The sequence below is a fragment of the Zootermopsis nevadensis genome, unplaced genomic scaffold (genome assembly GCF_977971745.1).
Source record: "Zootermopsis nevadensis isolate Lab colony 2312 unplaced genomic scaffold, Znev_1.0 Znev_ptg000021l, whole genome shotgun sequence".
Classification (NCBI taxonomy): Eukaryota; Metazoa; Arthropoda; class Insecta; order Blattodea; family Termopsidae; genus Zootermopsis; species Zootermopsis nevadensis.
In genome coordinates this window covers 20,055,318-20,075,130 of record NW_028259153.1, presented here as the reverse complement: position 1 = coordinate 20,075,130, position 19,813 = coordinate 20,055,318, and the positions used below count along the sequence as shown (strand labels likewise).

The 19,813-nt window shown below is 42.7% G+C and overlaps 2 protein-coding genes across 7 annotated transcripts in view; one reads left to right on the top strand and one right to left on the bottom strand.

Moving 5' to 3' along the window:
- Nucleotides 1–13,793, top strand: part of LOC110840184 (pleckstrin homology-like domain family B member 1) — a 52,740-nt gene extending 38,947 nt beyond the window's left edge. The window contains exons 18-21 of the mRNA XM_087352562.1: nucleotides 681–804; nucleotides 9,272–9,400; nucleotides 10,172–10,441; nucleotides 12,305–13,793. Coding sequence (XP_087208688.1) covers nucleotides 681–804; nucleotides 9,272–9,400; nucleotides 10,172–10,441; nucleotides 12,305–12,493 — 712 coding nt within the window. The 3' untranslated portion in view covers nucleotides 12,494–13,793. The remainder of the gene's footprint in view (nucleotides 1–680; nucleotides 805–9,271; nucleotides 9,401–10,171; nucleotides 10,442–12,304) is intronic.
- The window catches only part of LOC110828577 (uncharacterized), a 202,228-nt gene continuing 192,882 nt past the window's right edge, over nucleotides 10,468–19,813 (bottom strand). For 3 of the 6 annotated variants that reach the window (XR_015536130.1, XM_087352575.1, XM_087352576.1), the window contains one exon: nucleotides 10,468–11,170. Coding sequence is in view for 4 of the 6 variants with exons in the window: in XM_087352575.1 (XP_087208701.1) it covers nucleotides 11,076–11,170 (95 nt within the window). In the remaining 2 variants the exon portion in view is untranslated. Of the gene's footprint in view, nucleotides 11,171–15,523; nucleotides 17,902–19,813 lie in introns of those variants that run through there. The other 3 variants (XM_087352573.1, XM_087352572.1, XR_015536135.1) reach the window with 2 other exon arrangements.

Here is a 19,813-nt window from a genome sequence, read left to right as displayed (position 1 = left end):
CTGGTGTTTTGCAGTTCCATTTTTTAAATGATTGTTTTGATTCATAGTTTCCGCGCTGAGTTGAGTTGAGTTGTCTTTTTATGTCGGACGTTGGCAGATGCTTTTTTGCCAAGCCTTACAATCGTGCTCTCTGTTTTCTCGTATTACAAAAGATTAAAGGAACTAGAAAAAACATTAAATAAATCTCGAGATGTCCGCTCTTGCCTGATAAAAACATGTTTTGAATCTGATCTTGTGTACAGAATAACGTCAGCGTTGGTATTCCGAGTTAGAATGCGACACGGGCCTGTAAATCAATGCTAACATTTTAGAGAGACAAGCGGCCTCTGTTCAGCCCTGAAGGTGGAGGCAGTATGTTCCTCCAGAATATTGGTGTCTGCGCACATACCGTTCTAGCCTATGAGTTCGACAGTGACATCTTCACCATTATCAGAGCCTCGGGTTTCATATTTATGGAATGATAATTATGATCAAGAACGATGGGAAAATCTAACGAAACAGCCCGTGAAAATTAAGACCATTACGTATATTTATGATTTAACGTAGTGCAAATAGTGAAGTCACCATGAAAATGCCAGAGGAGACAAATTGTTTCATTTCCATGTGCGTTAGTCCGTACATAATGTGAGCAGCCGACATTTCTTTTTATGTGTGAGACGTGTTCATTCCGATCTTTTCAGTGCGTCTAGTGACGATGCCTTACTCAGTCCGACAAATGTCGACAGTGCAGAATGCGCAGTCGGCGGCGCCACGGACCACAAGAACGAGACGGAAACGAGCGATGACGCCGCACGCCAGAATAAGGTAGGGAAACCATTTTTGTGTTGCGTATGTAAGCAGCTTCGGATGTCTGCATGAGTCTTGAGAGATGAGGTAGCTCAGCCAATGAAGTGACTGGCTTTGGGGCCCCTCGGCCTCCGGTGGGTACCCGGCCACTTTCCTGGGGTAAAGCTTGGCCCGAGCATGACGCCCCCACCTGGTGCCAAGGTCGAGAATAACGAAGCGCCTCTCCCCTAGATTGTAAATTTGGACCAGGTTCAGAATGTCTGCGACATGTAAATACTGGAACTGCTTTATCATTTGAATTATAGGGGGAAAAATTTCACTCCTTGTAACTGGAAGGGACGTGGAACTTTATCCGTGGCGATGACGACCATTTTTTCTTTTGTCAAAGAAATTGTGATTTTCTGTGTGCCGTAGCATTTCTCATATAATTGGCTCCTTGTCCCTGCAGTTCTGCAAATATAATTTTGGCGTCCGATGTCGCCGGACAGGTGGTTCGTGAGATGTCTCACTGACGGCCTCCCACCCACATCTCGCTTTGTTAACAGATTGAAATTGTACAGCTCACAGCGATGGAATTTATGATGGAATAAGAGGATTTTCTGCATGTGATATTTTTAAAAAAAAGTTTATAAGTCTGAAATAGAAGTGACCACTGACCCTCGACATTCTCTCGTGTGTCGAGGCGGAGATTAAAAATAATCGGCACTCATCCGTCCGAGTCATTTGCTTCCAATTATCGCTGTTACCAGCCATCCCCTTCATCAGCATTACACCAAATGGCACCCTTGCTTTGTATTTGGAATGTGCTGGGTTCGTGTCTCGGTTCAGAGACTGAGGGTTTTTTTCTGTGGAAGGGGCGAGCCTTGCAGCAGTAAATGTCTTTCCATTTTTATGAAGTGATCGACAAAACTGCTTCACACCAATTAGAATATTGACTCTGATGTTGCATTACAGTTCTCACGCACTGCATACGGGGTTTCTGCAGTATGCGACAATTCCTATTTCCGTAAGGCAAATGACAAATGCGTACAAGCGTCCGAGCAACCTACATCAGGAACACGTCGAGCCAACGCAGATAACGAGAAGCAGGTGAAACTGACGCCAGCCTTTCGGTTGACGCGGCGGAAAGAGGGGGGGTCCGTTTCTCGTCCCACTGGCACAAATGTTTGAGCCTATCTGCCAAATCCGGTTTAAGAGAGTTTCAAATCGTATATTCTGCCACATTCAGACCAGACAGAACCTCTCGCGTAGAGCGTGTGGTCCACTTTTCCTCCTCTGTGTGTGTGTGCGGAGACGCAGGCGTCGTTTGCCCGAAACTTCGTAACAACGAGCAGTGTTAACGACTGTCAAACGAGTATCCTCGTTAGGTGGCAGCTGACGGTCGTTTAAGAAAGCCCCAAAGTGACGCAGGGCGTGCTATATCCTAGATAAATTTAAAAAGGCTCACCCACGCATAAAATTAAGTTTATTTCTGTCGTCGTAATGTTATGATGGCAGATGGCCCGAATTATGTATTTTAGAACGTCTCCGTGCTAACACGTATGTAAACTGTGTTCGCTTTACGTCCCAAAATAAATTCGTCGTTTAGTGTTCTTTGAGTGCGTAACCTGTGGAGAAGACAAAGACTGCAAAGCCCGACGCCAGATGGCAATCGTGGTTGTTAATTTTTAGAAAACATGTTTTCATCCTTTCATTTTGCCCCAAAATCTTCTCTCACTACTTTTGTTGCCCCCCCCCCCCCCCCCCCCCTCGTAGACGGAGCTGCTGATGAATTCAGGAACATAAAATCTTTCGATGTTTGTCATTACGTGCCCTTTAAGAAATTTGTGTGGCTGCCAGAGCCCTAGAACACCACGGCCGATTGATTAGACCCTTCAAACCAAGTGGGAAATGCGTATATATATGCCACCTGCTTTAAATACCAGTATTTTTATATTTTTATGTTTCGTGTAATTCTCAATGCAAACAGCGATTATTTTCTTAAACAGCGTCAACCAGTCGATCTTTGCAATGGTGAAGAGCTGTGTTTTCTTCGCGGTACGGGCCAAATTCTTAAATACTATTTAGCCGAACGTCGGCTTCAAATTACATTTCTCCCGTCTTCCGGTGATTCTCATTATACCCCCGGAGTTATCACGGCAGTTAGCGAACAGTAATTGGCTGAAGAAGAATGACAACCACCGACTCCGTGAAGTAGATGTGCTGGTTGTCTGGACCGGGCCTGTCTCTTATTGCAGACGCAACTGCCCCCAAGCGTCGATAAAAATAATTGTTCTGATTTCCACCGTCGTGTTACTGTGTGCTTTCAACAGTTCGGAGCACGAGGACTCCGGTGGAAGGCGACAGGGCAGCGCGTTGTTCATAAGGACCGAACTGAAATCTTTCGGCGAATAAATAGTGCTTTTATTTTTGACAGGTGTGTGAGTTAGCTCCATTAATTACTACCCTGGACGGTCTAATCTGCTGATGCTTGGCTAAAGGATTTTAAAATTTAGTCTCCAAGGTTTTGCTCTCTGTGCCGCCAATTTGGCTGCCATTTTGACTTAAAATTTAAAATGGCGTAATTCACGCCAACAAGTTTAAGCTTTCCCGAAGGATTGTGAGCGTCTGGCATGGCCAAGATTATTTGAAATTCTGGCACCTGTAAATAGCAGATAGTATATTTCAGTAACATAAAAATAAATGATGCAGAATATCACCTTGAATGTCTAATGGGGGTCAAGTTATTTTTAATAATCGTGACATTAAGTCGGAGTGTCTTCTGAGGTGGCGCGAACAGCTGTCTCAAGTATGAGTCATAGCTGTTCAAATATTCAGAAGGTGTACATTTCTAAAACAAAAAACTGTAATATTATGAGACCCAAAAGTTTAACATCGCCAATGTAACCGGAAACTTTGTAGGTGAGTCCTGAATTTTTTTTCCTGGCCGTAGTGTTTGATTACGCACCAAAAGATTTTATTTTTTGTGGGTGGGGCATCACCGGATGTGTGTAATAAACTACAGTAACAAATGTGGACTCAGCTGGCACATGTTGAGTTCATTCTCGCGGGGGGTCTTGTGAACACGGCAAGGAACCTTCTTCATGGCGGTTTTTAGGACGCAGGGGCGGAATTATTTTGAATCGTGGAGGGCGGGCGAAGACAAATTCTAGTCTCGTATGCTTCAGAGAATTTCCGCGAATTAACACTAGAAGTTTCTACGGCTTCTGGGACGGAAATATTTGGAGCATGAAACGTCCTGTATTTTTAGCATTTTCATTCAGTCGTATATTAATGCATTTTTATATGAACAACAGATTTACAATTAACGGGGGTGGAGAGCTTAATACAGCGCGGAACTTCATAATTTGTTCTCTGCAGTAAGTATTATTACTGTCGGATACGATTTGATGTTCTCACTGTCTGTTATGGGTTGTAGCACCCTGATGATGGAGGTAGCAAGTACTTCTGAAACGTTGGTGTGTATGTAGCAAGATGTTTTACCGCAACATTGCCGGAGACAGCCTCGATAACCAGAAATATGACAAACGAAAATAATCCCAGTACAGATGCTTTCCCGGGTAGGTGTTATTTATTTTCGTGTTTCGTTCTTTCAAATATTTCGTCGACGGTGTATAGAGGGGCTGCTCTTAGTAATATTTAAGAATTCAGTCCGCACCGCAAAGAAAACAACTCTTCACCATTGGAAAGCCTGGACTTTCTTTCTCTCATAAATATGTCTCGAAAGTGTTTGTGCGAAAAGCCTTCGGTCCACAAGGAGCAGTGTGGCTTTGACCGACGTCATGAGCACGAGCTTCCCTGCAGCTGGCTTCGAATTGAGTTCAGTTTTAATTGAACCCGTCCAGATCGTATTTCGCTGTGGAGATGACTCACATTGTCCTTCGGTATGGAAAGGGGAGATAAATGCGAATTAGGAGGATTGAATTTGCGAACAAAAACAGCCCACCCTATGAATTCTCCCCAAGTATTCAGTATTTGAGGGGCGCAGGTGCGGTTCTTCCCAAACCCTCAGCCACCCCCCCCCCCCCACCTCACTTGCTGTTAGTGAGTCACTGAATCATAAGCGAGTAAAATCACGTGTGTCCCTCCCACCCCTTCCCCAGATGAGGACGACTCATGCGTGTGAGTTGGATTACTCTGCCAAACTAGCGATCTGATTAAAAGAATTCTCGCGTAAGATCTGACTGACCCAGCCTCCCTAGGCCAATTTACAAAATGGACCCTCCCTCCCTCTCCCCCAGTATTATTCGCCCTCCACCGCCACATTTTGGAGCCCACCAGAAGATGATTTCAGTCTCGTACGAACTCTCTCGAAAGTCTGAAGCTTGAGCTCGTCGTCGTGTTGATTTACGTTTAGCTGTTACTCCATTTTAGTTGTGACGTGTGGCTGTGAAGACAGGACCCGGCGTGGTGTCTTTAAAACGCCGAACATTTTGTTTGTGCGTGTGGTAATTTTATGGAAGTTTGCAGTCGAATCTCGGGTGTTGTCGTTCGCTTGTGTGCACTGCGATGCCCACTTCAGTATCGCTTTCAATCTTGATGTTGACAAAAATATATTTTTCGGAAATTCTCTTTAAATCGCGACCGATTTTGTTCGTAGCAAGACGCGAGTTGTAATAATTCCGTGCAATTCTGTCGCGGACACTGCGCGCTACAAGATGTCCATCATGTGGATGAATTACCTCAAGTCCGGCAACAAGCGACGAAATATTCGCAGACGAGTCGCCAGTTGCGCCCTGGATGTGAGTAAAACCCTCTCCCTGTGACCACTCGCCCGATGTTATTGGTTGCACCCTTTGTCGGCCGTCTTCTTCACACAAACGACCCAGTTGGTTCCTTTCCTGCAAACCCATTTTATACCGTGGAAATATCGGGATTGGCTTCCGAAACGAAGAGCAAAAATTATCTTCTTTTACAAACGTTCAAAGTTGAAGTAAAGTTCAGAAGAAAGAATTGACAATTAAGTAGTGAAAGCATCAGCGTAGTGGATTTTGGTGGGCAAACCAGAAGGAAAGAGACCACTAGGAAGACGGAGACGTAGATGTGAGGATTATATTATAATAGATCTGAGATAAATAGGATGGGGTGGTATGGACTGGATTCATCTGGCTCTGGATAGGGACTCGTGACGGGCTCTTGTGAACGCGGTAATGAACCTTCGGGTTCAATAAAATGTTGGGAACTTCTTGAGTGACTGAGCGACTGTTGGCTTTTCAGGAAGGACTCGGCTCCATGGAGATCGTGAGCACTGATATATCTTCTTTGAGAAACAAAATTGTCGTGAATCGGGGGTGGGGTCGCATGTACCGGCATCTTAATTGTTCACACTTCGGTCTTGTTGATTTTGGTGTTCCTCTCTGCACAATGGTTTAACTTCTACCGGATTACACGGCGCGACATTCAAGAAAAACTTATCTTTGTGATAATGTCTTTATGTTTCCGGTTGGTGAAGTCAGAAACGAGGTTATGACGCGTTCCATTCAGTTCTTAGTCCTTTGATCTAATATTCATTAAAGCAAATAGAAGTCCACTCCGTGAAAAGTCTCTGGTTTGCCATGGACTTTCTTTGTGCCCGATTATCGGGTGTCTCGGTTACTGAGAATTTGTGTCTGCGATGCTGTGAACAGGAGCTGAAGCCGAAATGACGTCATGGAGCGGTGTCACTTTGCTTTTCAAGAAAGTATCTGGAATTTCCCCCCCGTTTTATGGAACTGGAAAAGTTCGTTGCTGTGTTCACAATAACACGCCCCTGCGTTGTCGAGTGTGTGGGCAGGGCCTGTTACCTTGGTCAGGCACTCTGACCCCTCTTGACCTTCGTGGGCGATGCAGTGCGGCTGGTGTTGTGACCCCTCTGTGAGATTTGTTCATGGTTTTCCTCAGAACCTATCTTACATGTACACACAGCAATGGTCTTATTTAAATAACTTTAAAATAAAAATGCTCATTTATGAGGACACTCGAATTTTTGGGCTCCCCCCCCCCCCCAGTATTTTTACCAGAACATTTTGCTGTTTCACGGAACACTGTGCCATGCTTATCCACGCTCTAGGACGCAGACAGAACTAGTCACCGAAACGTCGCGTTGTAAGACTGAACGTACTCGACCGATAAGATCAACAACAAAATATAGTTTCATACACGATTTTCTATGTGCTTGCAATTTGTCTCTGTCGATGTAGATTGTGTGCTGGGTTATTGCCTATTTAAAGCAACATTAATGTATCTGGTCACCCGATTTCGTAAGCGGTGCCCTTTATGTTTGATATTTTTAAGAGATAATGATTATCGGTTTATCACAGTGTTCAGCGCAGGAAGATACGCGTTTGTTTGTCGTCGTAACATGACTTTTATTAACGGCAGATAAGATTGACTCTTAATAGGATCAGGGGGTTCTCGGTGGAGTCACTGGGATGCACGATGGATGACCAGGGTAGGTGACCGACTTTGGGACCCACCCTAGCTTCCCGTTCAGTAGTAGTGGGGTAAACGCTGCCTAGGCGCGAAGCTGAATCCCCCTCCCCAATCTACTGAATGCACGGAGTTGTGTTACTGGTTCTTAATATCTCCACGACCGGTGCTTTATTAAGCAGAATATTGCAGGCTGCATAAAGCAATCGCGAACCATGGTTTGCTTTAGACGTGTCGGACAAATTTAAATTTTGGCAAAACGATGTATCGTTCTTAATATGTATCGATCGATTGTTGGTTAATGTTGGCAAAACTGAGATAAATTGTTGAAATGGATGCGAGTGCGCGCGTGTGTTAACATATAATTGAGGTAGTTTTATTTGGAGGGATTACATTTTATCTGCCAGTACAAGGTTACAAGTACATGCCCGCTGTCGAAGGCAACGCCGCGTGATCAAAGTGGAGCCAGTTTACATCGTACTTCCCAATCGAACCCTACTTATGAATAACATTTCATTGTCCCCTAACCTAACTTTCGACAGAATGTTGCAAGTATTACGCGAAACATTATTATAAATGTTCGTCGATGGTGGTTTATTAAGCAGAGCCTATTCTTGGCTGCGGTTGGCAGTTCGTGGATTGGAACAGTTTGAGGGGAAGGGAGACCGATAATGGCGGAGGCGAGGTGGGGCAGCTGATGTTTGGTTCGGGCGCGTTGTTCGTCAGTTGTTTCTCTGTGTATACGTCTGAAGCTGTTCTGCTGCCAGAACGCTAACATAGCACTTGTGTTTATTGTGGCTTGTGTTTACAAAGTTGACGTGCAGGAATAACATCCCATTATCGTTGGGGTTTCAAGCGTTAGCTGAAAATCGATAACAGTTGTGGGGATATTGGAGTGGCGCTGTTGGCTAGGACGCGTGTCGTCCAAAGGACGCCCTGAACATTTGTTTTAAAAATTAATGTAGCACGAAACATTTATTTCGATTGAAATGCTTTTCCTTCGTTCCTGTTAGACGATGTAGATGAATATGGTGTTATTTTATTTAACTGCATTTCTCTGCTTGTGATAATTATAGATTGCCACCTTGCTGTTCAAAGAACGTACTTCACTGAGAAATGTAGGATAAGTTGCAGAATTTTTATGTAATTGTACTGGTAAGCCCAATTATTAGGCTTTTTCGTCGTTTGCACATTTATGCATTGTTGGCGTATGAAGTAAGAGGCTGGGGAAATTCGCGAACTGTCTTATTACTGATGAATGACTGTTTACGGTCTCGTGCAATGTACTGCTTCATATTGAAGGCCGTGGTGTGGTAGAAAAGATGTGATGCCAGGAAGCCCTGGTATTGTAATTGGTTTGTTTCTCGACGTCTGCTCTTAAAGTTTCCGAGAGATGAACTTCAGCTTTGGGCTTCCCAGGACATCGCCATGAACCCACTGTGGTGCAAGGAGTCGCTATGTTCGGCGATCCTCATGTGCTGTACCTCAGGAATCAGGTCTGTGGTAGCTGACGGAGTCATTACTTGCTTCATATTAGTGTCGACGTCAATAAATCGTGGAGCTGTACCTCCACCAACCCAAACGTGATGCACGTATACGTGCTGCTTAGTGCAAAGGACAACTTCCATTGTTGGGACCAATTGTTGCGCAACAATGGGACCATAAGCAAAAACGATCCAGGGTAATTGAAGGAATTGTTGTGAACATTGACTTGTTCTCTCATCGTTGCAAAAATGACCAAGGAAGCTGCAAATGAACTGGGATCACATTAAGGCAAGATGTAGCATGAAGAATGCCTTTGGAATGTTGGTGTACTCCAAATAGGACGACTTTCCAGTCTTGTTATTTTGATACATTTCATACTTTTAACAGTTGTACAGGATATTACGTGCCATAATTCATTTGTTATGTAAAGTTGTCAGAAATGTCATTCCTTTTTGAAGCACTGGGCATCGTGCTTTGAAGTCGGAAATATTTGGATCTGAGAATCAGTTAACTGAATTCGTTGTTTTAAATTTGCTGGGTGAGCAAGATATTCAAGTGGCAGGTGCAATAAAAGTGGGAAATTTCTTTGCAGATGCGAGAGAAGGAGTTGGAATTGGAACGAGACACGGAGGAGACGAGGCCTTTGTCTGATGGATCGGCATATGAGGAGAAGCTGTCTGTACCTGTGCAGAAGAGGGACAAATCCTCTCCACGGCCTCAGGCGAGGACCAGATTACATATTAACGCAGTTCATAAATATATTTATGGGTAGTTCATACGAAATATGTGCATCTTTTCACGCCAAAAAATGTAAAACTGTATATGATGAAGAGGTGTGTCGGTGTGTGCGCGGTTTATGTTCAGAATTAATCTACCTAATTTGTTGACGTTTTCTATGTACAGGTTTTTTTAAATTTAATTTTATTGTGTGTCAGTCCATTGTAATCTTTACTTTGCGTGAGGTGTCGCCACTTTCCTAAGTACACCTGCCCTCATGGACTCTGTGTAATTTTGGCACTGGTTGTAACTATCAGCTTCAGTATCAAGAATCGTTCCCGCACGAAGCCAGTGGCTGTTGTGTTATGCTGTTTGTTCAGTGGGACAAGGCTGTTGATGCGTCAAGTAACGTGTGATTCTGTGGCTTGGTTATGGACCAGCTCATTTCATAATCTCCGCTCTTCACCAGATATTAAGATGCTCAGTCCTAGAAGATTAGTGTTAAAGATAAAACTTCTCTTACGCGGACATGGAATTACCACATTTTCCAGGGAACTGTTACGTAGCATGTGGTCTTCGTATTTTTTAACCCCCACCCCACCCACCCACCCAGTATTCGCATGTAACATTGACCTAAAAGAGCCCACAGCTGCTGTCTGCTTATCTTCTCCTTACAGTTTAACAAGTACAGATAATCAGTAGTTGGACCGGATGCTGCGGCTGAGTGGTTAGCATTTCTGCCGTCTTCAAATTGGTGTTATTTGTTATCAAACAGGAGGCACACCAGCGACCACTGACGCGATACCTTCCAATCAGAAGCGAGAGTCTGAATCTTCGGCAGCACATAGAGTCTGCCGGCCACCAGATAGAGCTGTGTTCGCACGCGAGTTTAGACTCCACCTCATGTCGAGGATACCTGCACAAGATGGGTTCCAAGTTTCATCACTGGAACAGACGGTGGTTTGTGTTTGACCGAGTACGAAGAACATTCACGTATTATAGTGACCGAGGCGAGAAGAAACCCCGTGGCGGAGCGTACTTCCAGGTAAATTGACTGAAAGGCATGCAGGGTAAAGTATGAAAATATAATTATCAAAGAACATCTACTTTCAGCTTAGAATAAATTTTGATGAACACCTGCATCACGAGGGCACTTATTTTCTTTCCTAAAACAAGTTAAATGCAAGTTCTTTGCCACATTTGTTAAGGGTTGTTAAATAAGGAACTGTTTCTTGAGTTATTAAGTTCTGTGTTAATGAAGCAAGGATATGAGAAATTGCTGCAGGTGGTTTATTTAATTTTTACATTTTTGTAGGTTTCGTGCTTTTCTTTGAACTCTAATGAACAGGGAACGATGTGTGAGTGTAAGGTGAACTTTGAGGGAGCATCTATAAAAGCTCGGATAGGGGAGTCGGATACTAATAGCAAAAATGAGAATGACGTAGAGTTGTGTAGAGGCATCAGTGAGTTTAAAATGGGACACAAACCTAGGACACAGTTGATCAAGGATGAGATGGAGATCTGCTCCAGACTCACGCGACATCATACACGGAAAGATTACGTATCAGATTAATTAAGATGTGTGTGGAGTTCGTATGGGTAACCTTCTGTCAGATCACACAGTGGCCTAAGATAGGGATGCTTTATCCCCAGTGCTTTTTAATTTCACTCGCATGTCATCAGGAATCCGGAAGGGCTCGAATTGATTGGTCTGCGCCTGAGCTGATGTCAATTTCCCGGGGGTTGCAGTGGGTACCGGAAACTGTCATACAGCCTAGAAGTAAATGTAGACAAAACTAAATACATGGGCGTAATACGAGATCAGCGTCTTCAAAAATGGCAGAACAAAGTTATAATCGACACATTTAAAAATGTTTCAAAATTTAAGTATCTGAGAGTGACGATAATAAATAGAAATGAGGTCCATGATGAAATTAAGAGTAGAATATACTCTGGAACACTTTTAAAGTTTAAATGCGTCATGTTTGTGTTTTATAATTAAAATATATAATATAATTCAGGTCTATACACAAACTTTATTTACAGATGTTAAAATTTACTTTTACAAATATACAACAATATTCCAAACTTATTTACATATAAATAAATAACTCATATGTTAATTAATTTATTCACAGAATAATGGAAAACAAATATAAGATACATAAAATAAGAAGATCAACAGAACACATACTGTAATAATTTACAAAACAGATGAATAAATGAAAAACTTGCATTGTAATATAAAGTAGTTTTAAAGGAAAAACCTGAAGATGATGCTACGCATCGAAACATGTAGTAAATGAAGGCGCAGTATTGTAACATCGTAGTAACGATGAATAGCGCAAATTTTAAATTTTAACATCTGTAAATAAAGTTTGTGTATAGACCTGAATTATATTATATATTTTAATCAGGAACACTTGTTTTTATGCAATTTGGAAACTCCAGGATATATAAAAGAATTATCTTGCCAGTTGTTTTTTATGGCTGTGAAACGATGTCTCTTACCTGGAAGGAAGAACATAAATTACAAGTGTTTGAAGACAAGATGCGATGGACCTAGGAAGGATGAAATAAGTGGGGAATTTAGAATATTGCAAAATGAGGAGCGCAGGTCACCTAGCACAGTAAGTATAGTAAACTCCAGGAGGATCCGATGGGCTGGACATGTGGCATGCTCGGGGAGGCAAAAGTGCAAACAGAATTTTGGTGGAGTATCCTGGAAAACGACCTCTGGGCAGACCAAGAAGGAGATGGGAAGATAATATCAGTATGGATCTTAGGGAGACGGGCTGTGAGGATGGTAAATGGATGGAGTTGGCTCAGGATCTTGGCTGGTGGTGGGCTTCGGCGTCGGACCCGAGGGTCCTGCTACCAGGGAGTTAATTCGTGCTTTTCTTTGCAGTCCATTGAAGAAGTTTATGTGGACCATCTGAACTCTGTAAAATCTCCAAATCCTCAGCTAACGTTCGTGGTGAAGACGAATGAGAGGATGTATCACCTGATGGCGCCCAGTCCGGAAGCCATGAGAATCTGGGTGGATGTAATTTTCACTGGTGCTGAAGGATATCAGGAGTTTGAACATGGTTCATAACCTGAAACTGGAACTTGCAAGTTTTGCATTTGCAAACAATGCGTCAAATGGATCCGCGGATCTGGTAGTCTTAAGAGTTTTATGAATGGGGCATATCAGATGAGGATTCTGCAGTGATTCAAATTTAGTAGCAAAATTAAAGTGCGGCCGGTCGAGCGTCTGTTCCGAGCGCGTGTGTGACTCGTCGTTCCGCGCAGAATTTTCTGCTGTTTCTAATGATCCGGTCGTGGACAAGTGTCATTTCGCTTTTGAACAGTAACATGATCTGACAGTTTTCAGAGCACAGTTGATCATTAAGGTGACAACTGAAAATGATGCTGTGCCGTATAAACATTTATTTTTTATAAGTCGCATACCTGGTATTGCATTGTTTTGTGAATTATGTTACTACGACCGTTGAGACAGACGTATGTTTTTTTGGAATACGAGCATTAAGGCGAGTATGAGGGGGCGTCCCAGTTGTTTTTCATAAGCTGCGTGAATGAATGCAGAATTACTGAAAACAAACCAATTACGTTTCTAGATGCATTTTCTCACAAGGTAAACGAAGTAGGCGTATTCTCTGTGTTTGATTATTTATTTATATAAGTTGCATTTGATGATTTTAGTTTCATGAGGGATGTTTTAGTATGAGAAATATGACTCGCGTGTTGCAGTTGGCAATTTCGCAGTAACGCACGGAATGTCAATTCTGTTGCGACAGCTGAGAACGAGATGCGAGGAATATCTGTTATGTGTTCCCTGTGCTATAATGTGAACGAAGAATGATAATTTTGGGCTTAGTCAGTGGGTAAGGCTGGAAGTAATTGATGTTGAAGAATTAATTCTTAAATATTAATCTTTTTTTAAAAAAAGTTATAAGATTTAATGTAATGGACATTTTTTGTCGTTTTCATGGTTTTTATACACTTCGCCATTTGAGACAGTGGTATTCTAATTCCAGTGCAATATAATACAAGGTTTCTTATGTATGCTTTGTGCTTTCCTATTGTAAGGAATGCGAATGTAAACTGGAAGCTTAGTGGAATGTGATTTCTAAACCCACATAATTGGGGAGTATGAGAATATTACTACAGTATCTTGTCATGTATGTTGTTTTGCGTGTTTCAGTAAGAAAGATTTATGTACATTCTTAAGGATATAAGATACGTTCATTGTAACAAAACTGGAAGTGCTCAAATACCTTAAATAATATTCTGAGTCATCTGTTGTGTCAGATTTCTGGGCTGACAGGTTTTGGTAAGTTGTGCTCTGTATCTCTCGACAGCACTCTTCTCCTTTTATTAAATTATAAAAACTACACATTTTCGATGGTTTCTGAGCATGTAGTCAGTTTTTGTGGGGGCTTTAGCAACATTAACATTTGTTATAAAGTTTATCTTCTTAACAAAATCCACTAGACAAATTCAGCATTGCATGGCTGGGTTGCACATTGATTGTCAGATTTGGCTTGTCACGGGCTGAGCATTAGCTGGACTGTGCACAAAGCCCAGCCCCACGACAAGCCCAGCCAATGTCTAGGGCTTCCATTACCCAGCCAGCGTATGGCGTAGGCCCGTTCATACTCGACCTAAACCATGCCTAGTACAGCATGTATTCATACATTTATACCTGCCATGTCCAGACCATCTCTTGGTAACCCCTGCCTGTACACAGCGTACTCGATGACCAGCCCATTGAAAACTGAACCCATTTGAAAAATTTTAAAATTTTTACAAGATTTTTAGACTTTTTATTACTTTTCGAAATTCTTGCATCTTTTAATTTTGAAAAAAAAATTGAAAACTTGTTCCAAATCATGATCACATAAACCGGCAGTGGTTGCACACAGAGAACAGAGCGTGTCGGGCACTACAAGTTAGGGCAGACCTGGAAAAGCACGTCAAGCCGTTCAAGACGTGGTAGGATGGCCCATGCTGTGAGGGCAAGGCAGGAGAGACCAGGGATTACAGGCAGGGCTGGCTACGAATGTAGGGCAACCGGGCAGCAAAGTCCTAGTTTTTTTTCAGATTTTTCGAAAAAATATTTTGCCTGTCAGATTGTTTATAGGAAGAATGTAGAGATGTGTGTGTGTGAGAGACAAGCAGTAGGTATTGACCATTTTGTTTATGTACTGAATTTTAAGAATGTGTAAGAAGAATGAAGGCATCAGTGCTGTAATGTGTTTAAAGAATAACATTACAGAGAGCAGCGTAGGTGAGTGGTAAGTACCCTGGATTTATGTGGATTTTCTCAGTTGCAGTGAAATTCTGAGATGGTAGGTCGCCTTGAAATTTGGAATTGAAATGATATGATGTCTGGTGTTGTCAGTGGGCTAGGCACTCGCTACTCTTAAATGCACACTTTGAAGACTGGACCACCTTGGCTGCTCCCTCATAAATATATTTTTGCATAACCCCCTCCTTCTCTCATCTTAGGCTCCCATACCCCACCCACGAAACCCTATCTAATTTTTTAGAGGGCAGAAATCGGGAAGATAAAGCATACAAAACCAAACCCGTTTCTGCCCTCTTATTTCTAGAACTTATACTACTGTAAAAATCCGCTGGGTCTCGAACTGCCGACGTCATCCCCAACAGTCTCGTACGTTACATCTTCGGCTACGAGGCGTGTGGTAGATTCGGATTCTTTGATCACTTATGCCCTTCTCCCGCTGAATACGTAGTTTATTGGGTTCGTTACTAGAAAATTTGTTGCGTGATTGTAGTCTTTGGAGTCATGGAGGTGTGGTATGACTGGCGTAAGTACTTTATGTGCAGCGAGTTGGCAGTGAGGACGTGTTTGGCTTTTGAGGAAGTTTGCGTGCTACATTTATTTCAGTTCATAATGGCAAATATTCAGTCTCTTAAAATGCCATAATGCAAGAATCATTGCTGTAAGTTTCTGTGTGCGAACAGTGATCTTTGTGGGCTGTTATTAGGTTACGGAATAAGAGACTGGAAATTATGGGGTGTTCTCGTTAGTCGGTTGAGGTTATGTGTCGATGATTCTCGAATCAAATAAATGAACGTCATGAGGCGTTTACGACATTGGTAAGTGACATTTATATACTAAGAAGTGTATTATTTGCGGGTTTTGTGCGTTGTGCAGTTACTTGAGGAATTTAAATACGTGAAGTAATGCTAGTTTAGCAATGCTGCCTGTGTGGTGTGTCCCCCAGAACAAAAGTACATGTTCAATCAGCTGCGCCATCAGAATGCTGTTTGTTTTTGCATTTGTGTCGGGGAAGAGAAAAGAAAGGTTCCAGTATGAATCTGTGAGGTAGGGAGGTTACTTTTTGTCAGGTGACATTTTGTTTCACTGTCGTGACGTATATTAAAAGTGATAACTTGTGAATGGGTTTGTAGTGAGAATGACAAAATCTGTCTTGTGAAAATGGAAGGTGCGTGCTCAATGACTAAGGTAGAATTGTTAACTGTGTGTTCTTAGAGGAGTGTGAGGCATACCTCATGGCTCGAAGTGGCCTATCTCCCTCTCTCGACGTTCTTTGGCGCAGGTGGCTTCAAGGCCAGCAGGGCGGACAGTCCCGGGCAGAGGAGGATTCTAGGACCGAGTGGTCGAAGTCATATAGTTCTGTTTTTCTTTTACTTGTCGTAACCCCGACCGCAGCCTGAGTCTTGGAGGTGGGGTTGATTGATTGGAGTTTGCATGTTCCTTTTTTTAAAAACATATCTATTTTTCTTTATATACTTTTTAGTAATTTTTGGTGAGCATTTATTTGTATTTTGGCGTTCACCCGCAACAATAATTCTGTGACCGTACCTCCTCCCGGCCTTCGGAGTTTTTTATCTTTTACGTCACCAGTGGGGCGCAAGTTGGTAGCAGAGCGTGGCTTAATAGTAGAAACAAGAGTGAAGTGGGTCACGCTGTGGCACTGACAGGTCGTCCAGTGGCCTGCCGACCTTGCCTGCTCTTGTTTATAGTTGACCGAGCTTGTTAGGTGGGTCCCCGGGGGTTTGGTCTATACGGGGTACGGTATAGCGGTGTGGGAGGATTATTTTGTATTCTGAAGGAGGTGATTTGGTCTAATTGTGTATTTTATTTTTTCTGTTTTTACTTGGTCTTCCTTTCTTTTTCCCCCTTTTTTATTCTCTCATGGCCCCGACGGTTGGTTGGGTCTACGACCTTGTGAAGCTGTGCGAGAAGTATCGCAGGTCCGCTTCGTGGCCCTTTTGAGATCGCAGTAGGAGCAGGATATTTCGGCGATTCATGTGGACGTGGATTTCCGGTTGACATTAAATTGGCTGAGGTTCAAACCGGTGATTTCCCTTCGGCTGATGAGCTAATACCCGTGGAGAATCCTACTCGTCCTGACAAAATGGGTACGGGGGTTCCTTTGAAAATGACGTGCAGACAAGAAGAGAAGGCAGGCAGGCTGGTATAGTAATGAGTCTTATGAAAATTAGTCGGGACAGAGTAGGAATTTAGAGTGAAGTCCTGGTGTGGTGTTCTTCCTTGTGGGTGTGGCGTTGGTGCAGCGAAATGTAGAAGAGGATGTGCCACCTTGGCTGCTCCCTTATAAATACGTTTTTGCATAACCCCTCCTTCCTCTCATCTTAGGCTCCCATATCCCACCCACGAAAACCCTCAGTTATTTTTTAGAGGGCAGAAATCAGGAAGGAAATGCATACAATACGAAACCCATTTCTGCCCTCCTTTTATTGTAGAACTTAATTCTACTGTAAGAATCCGCGCTGAAATGGAAGGGAGAGGACTTTAAGTGGTGTAACTCTTTTGCCGGATGTTTGTGTTCGAGCCGTCTGCGAGTGAAGATTCCTTTGCGTTTGAATCTTGGAGGTAGAACGTAGTTTTGTTTGTTGCGCGTTTTATTGATCATGTTGAAGGGGTCCCGGGATCTTAATAAACATTGTGACCTCAATCAGAAATTGCTGTCAATTCAGTAATCAGCGTGCACTAAAACCGCGTCTCGTGAAACTGTTTAATGACGTAATGTCAATTACAAAAGTAATGTTTTTGTAGAATTCCTCTCTTTATTTTGTTCTGTTTCTACTTGTTACATTGAGATTGCTGCTGCTGGTGTCATGGAGAGATGTTTCCTCAAGGTAAGACATTTTGGTGGCTCTCCTTTACTTAGTGGGGAATCCCCACGTCCACTCAAAGTATTTGCGACAAGGTTGGTGGCCCCAGCACCCTGCCAGTTTCTCATAGCAACTAGCTCCTTAGCGCCTACAGTCATCATTCCATCACTTCTAAATGATGTTCTGTCATTACCCCAGATGCATTTCTCTCGTAATCATTGTCTGGGTTTCCTTGTGATGATCTCAAGGTCGTCACATGTTACGTGAGTTGGAAGGGGTGGGTGTGGTTGAGATAGAGACGCAGTTAGTTGTCCTCTAGGAAACCGCCGCCAGAGGCACGGGCAGCCTCCCCGTGACAGCGCACTTTCACTTGTTTAAAAAAATATATAAAAATGTATGTATGCATATATATTGTTATTTTTTATTGTTACCAAGTCGGTATCGCCGAGGGGTTTGTGGTGCCAAGCAAAACAGGGAACTACCGCGCGCCGTCTGACTTTGCCTCAGAACGCGACCGACCAAGTAGCATGCACCGCACTCGAGCGCACACACAGAAGCCACGGCGACGTACTTTATGTGATTTCTTATTATATTATGTTTTTACTCTTTTTTGATTCTACCAAAATTTCTTATTCTCTCAAAAAATATATATGCATATTTATATACACATGCGTATATATATATTCTTAATTTTATTCTTATGTAGTCGGTATCGCCGAGGGACTTGTGCTGTCAGGCAACGCGGAAAGTAGCACGCACCGAAGAAGTTAGCCAGCCAGATATCAAGCACCGTGTGACTTTGACTCAGAAAACAGGCAGCCAACTACGACACACCGCACACAAACGAGACACGGTAAGCTGCTTGTACGTGATGTTTATTTATATTTTAATTTGGAGTTCCCCGCCCTTTTCTTATTGTTTCATTCTTCGCACTGCGTCGTACATGGACGGTCGAGCTCTGCGGCTATGTCCCACGGTGCGTGGTAGTTAAGACAGTCGAGCAAAGTCCGTCATAAATAAATATGAATCTGCCTTCAATGTGTGGATAATGGCAACCCATATCAACCATCAGACATACATGAATGTACAAAAGAAATGTATCTAATCTCGATCTTATGTGTACATGGGATATACGGATATCCGCACGTAGGATCGTTGAAACTTCGATATCAGCAGACGTGCGTGATTACACCAAACGCACTGATGATAATGTTTGGCATGTATTGCCTTACGTCAGTGGTCCCCAACCTTTTTTTGCCCAAGGGCACATTTGAGAGTTTATGAGATCGTGGCGGGCACCAACCAATTAACAAAGCCAAATTTTCTTTTCTCTGGACAAATAAGATATGGACACCAAATAATACACAAAACAACACGACGTTTAATGATACAAGAAACTATGCAATCAAAAATACGTACTTTTATAAGTACAATTATTATTACTCAAGTGGGAAGTTAGTGTGATGTATGGCACTGCATTTCAGCGGCCAGTTTTTCAAATTTGGGAGAGTAGGATGATGTTGCTGCTCGCAATCGTCAAGATGGGCATTGGTACGTAGAGAACTGTGCTTTGATTTTATAATGTTCATGGTTGAACGGCCTTTATTATTCAGTATAACCTCTTTCCGTATCAACGCGGGCACCGCGTTGGGGACCACTGTTGTACATTATTTCGCCCTCACATCTTCATCAGTTATCAGAGTGATTATTCTCTTGTAACATTGATGTCAGTTAGGTCAAGGTCATGACAAAGTCAAGACAAGATCGCAACAATAGTTTGCCAGATAGAGGTCTTTAAAATTCTCAAGGTCATAAGTTTCACGCGTATTTATGCCAAACGGTAAATACCTGATTGACCATACTCATGTCAAAATGAGGTCAAGTATAGGTCAAGGAAGCCACGACAAATTCGGCCCAATAGTTTCGTAGATAGGGCAACACCCTTCACCCCAGGGCCACTACCCCAGTCGCACCCCTTTCCAGGGCTATCCCCTTCTTTGGGCCAAGTCTTGAGAAGTTCTTGTCCCAAGTCTTGTCTGCTTGTTTAGGGCTGTGCCTTACCCGTCTTAGCTGAATTCAATTTTTTTCGAAAAGTTTTCTTCGCGTTTCACGCCATTTGCAGTCGTTTTTAATTTTTTTAAAATTTCGAAAAATTTTGAAAATTCTCAAAGAAATTTCAATTTTTTCGAAAAATCGAAAAACGTGGCAAATCGTCCAGAAAGCGCACAAAACTAAGAATTTTTGAAAATTTTAAACTTTTAATTTTTTTCCGAATTTTCCG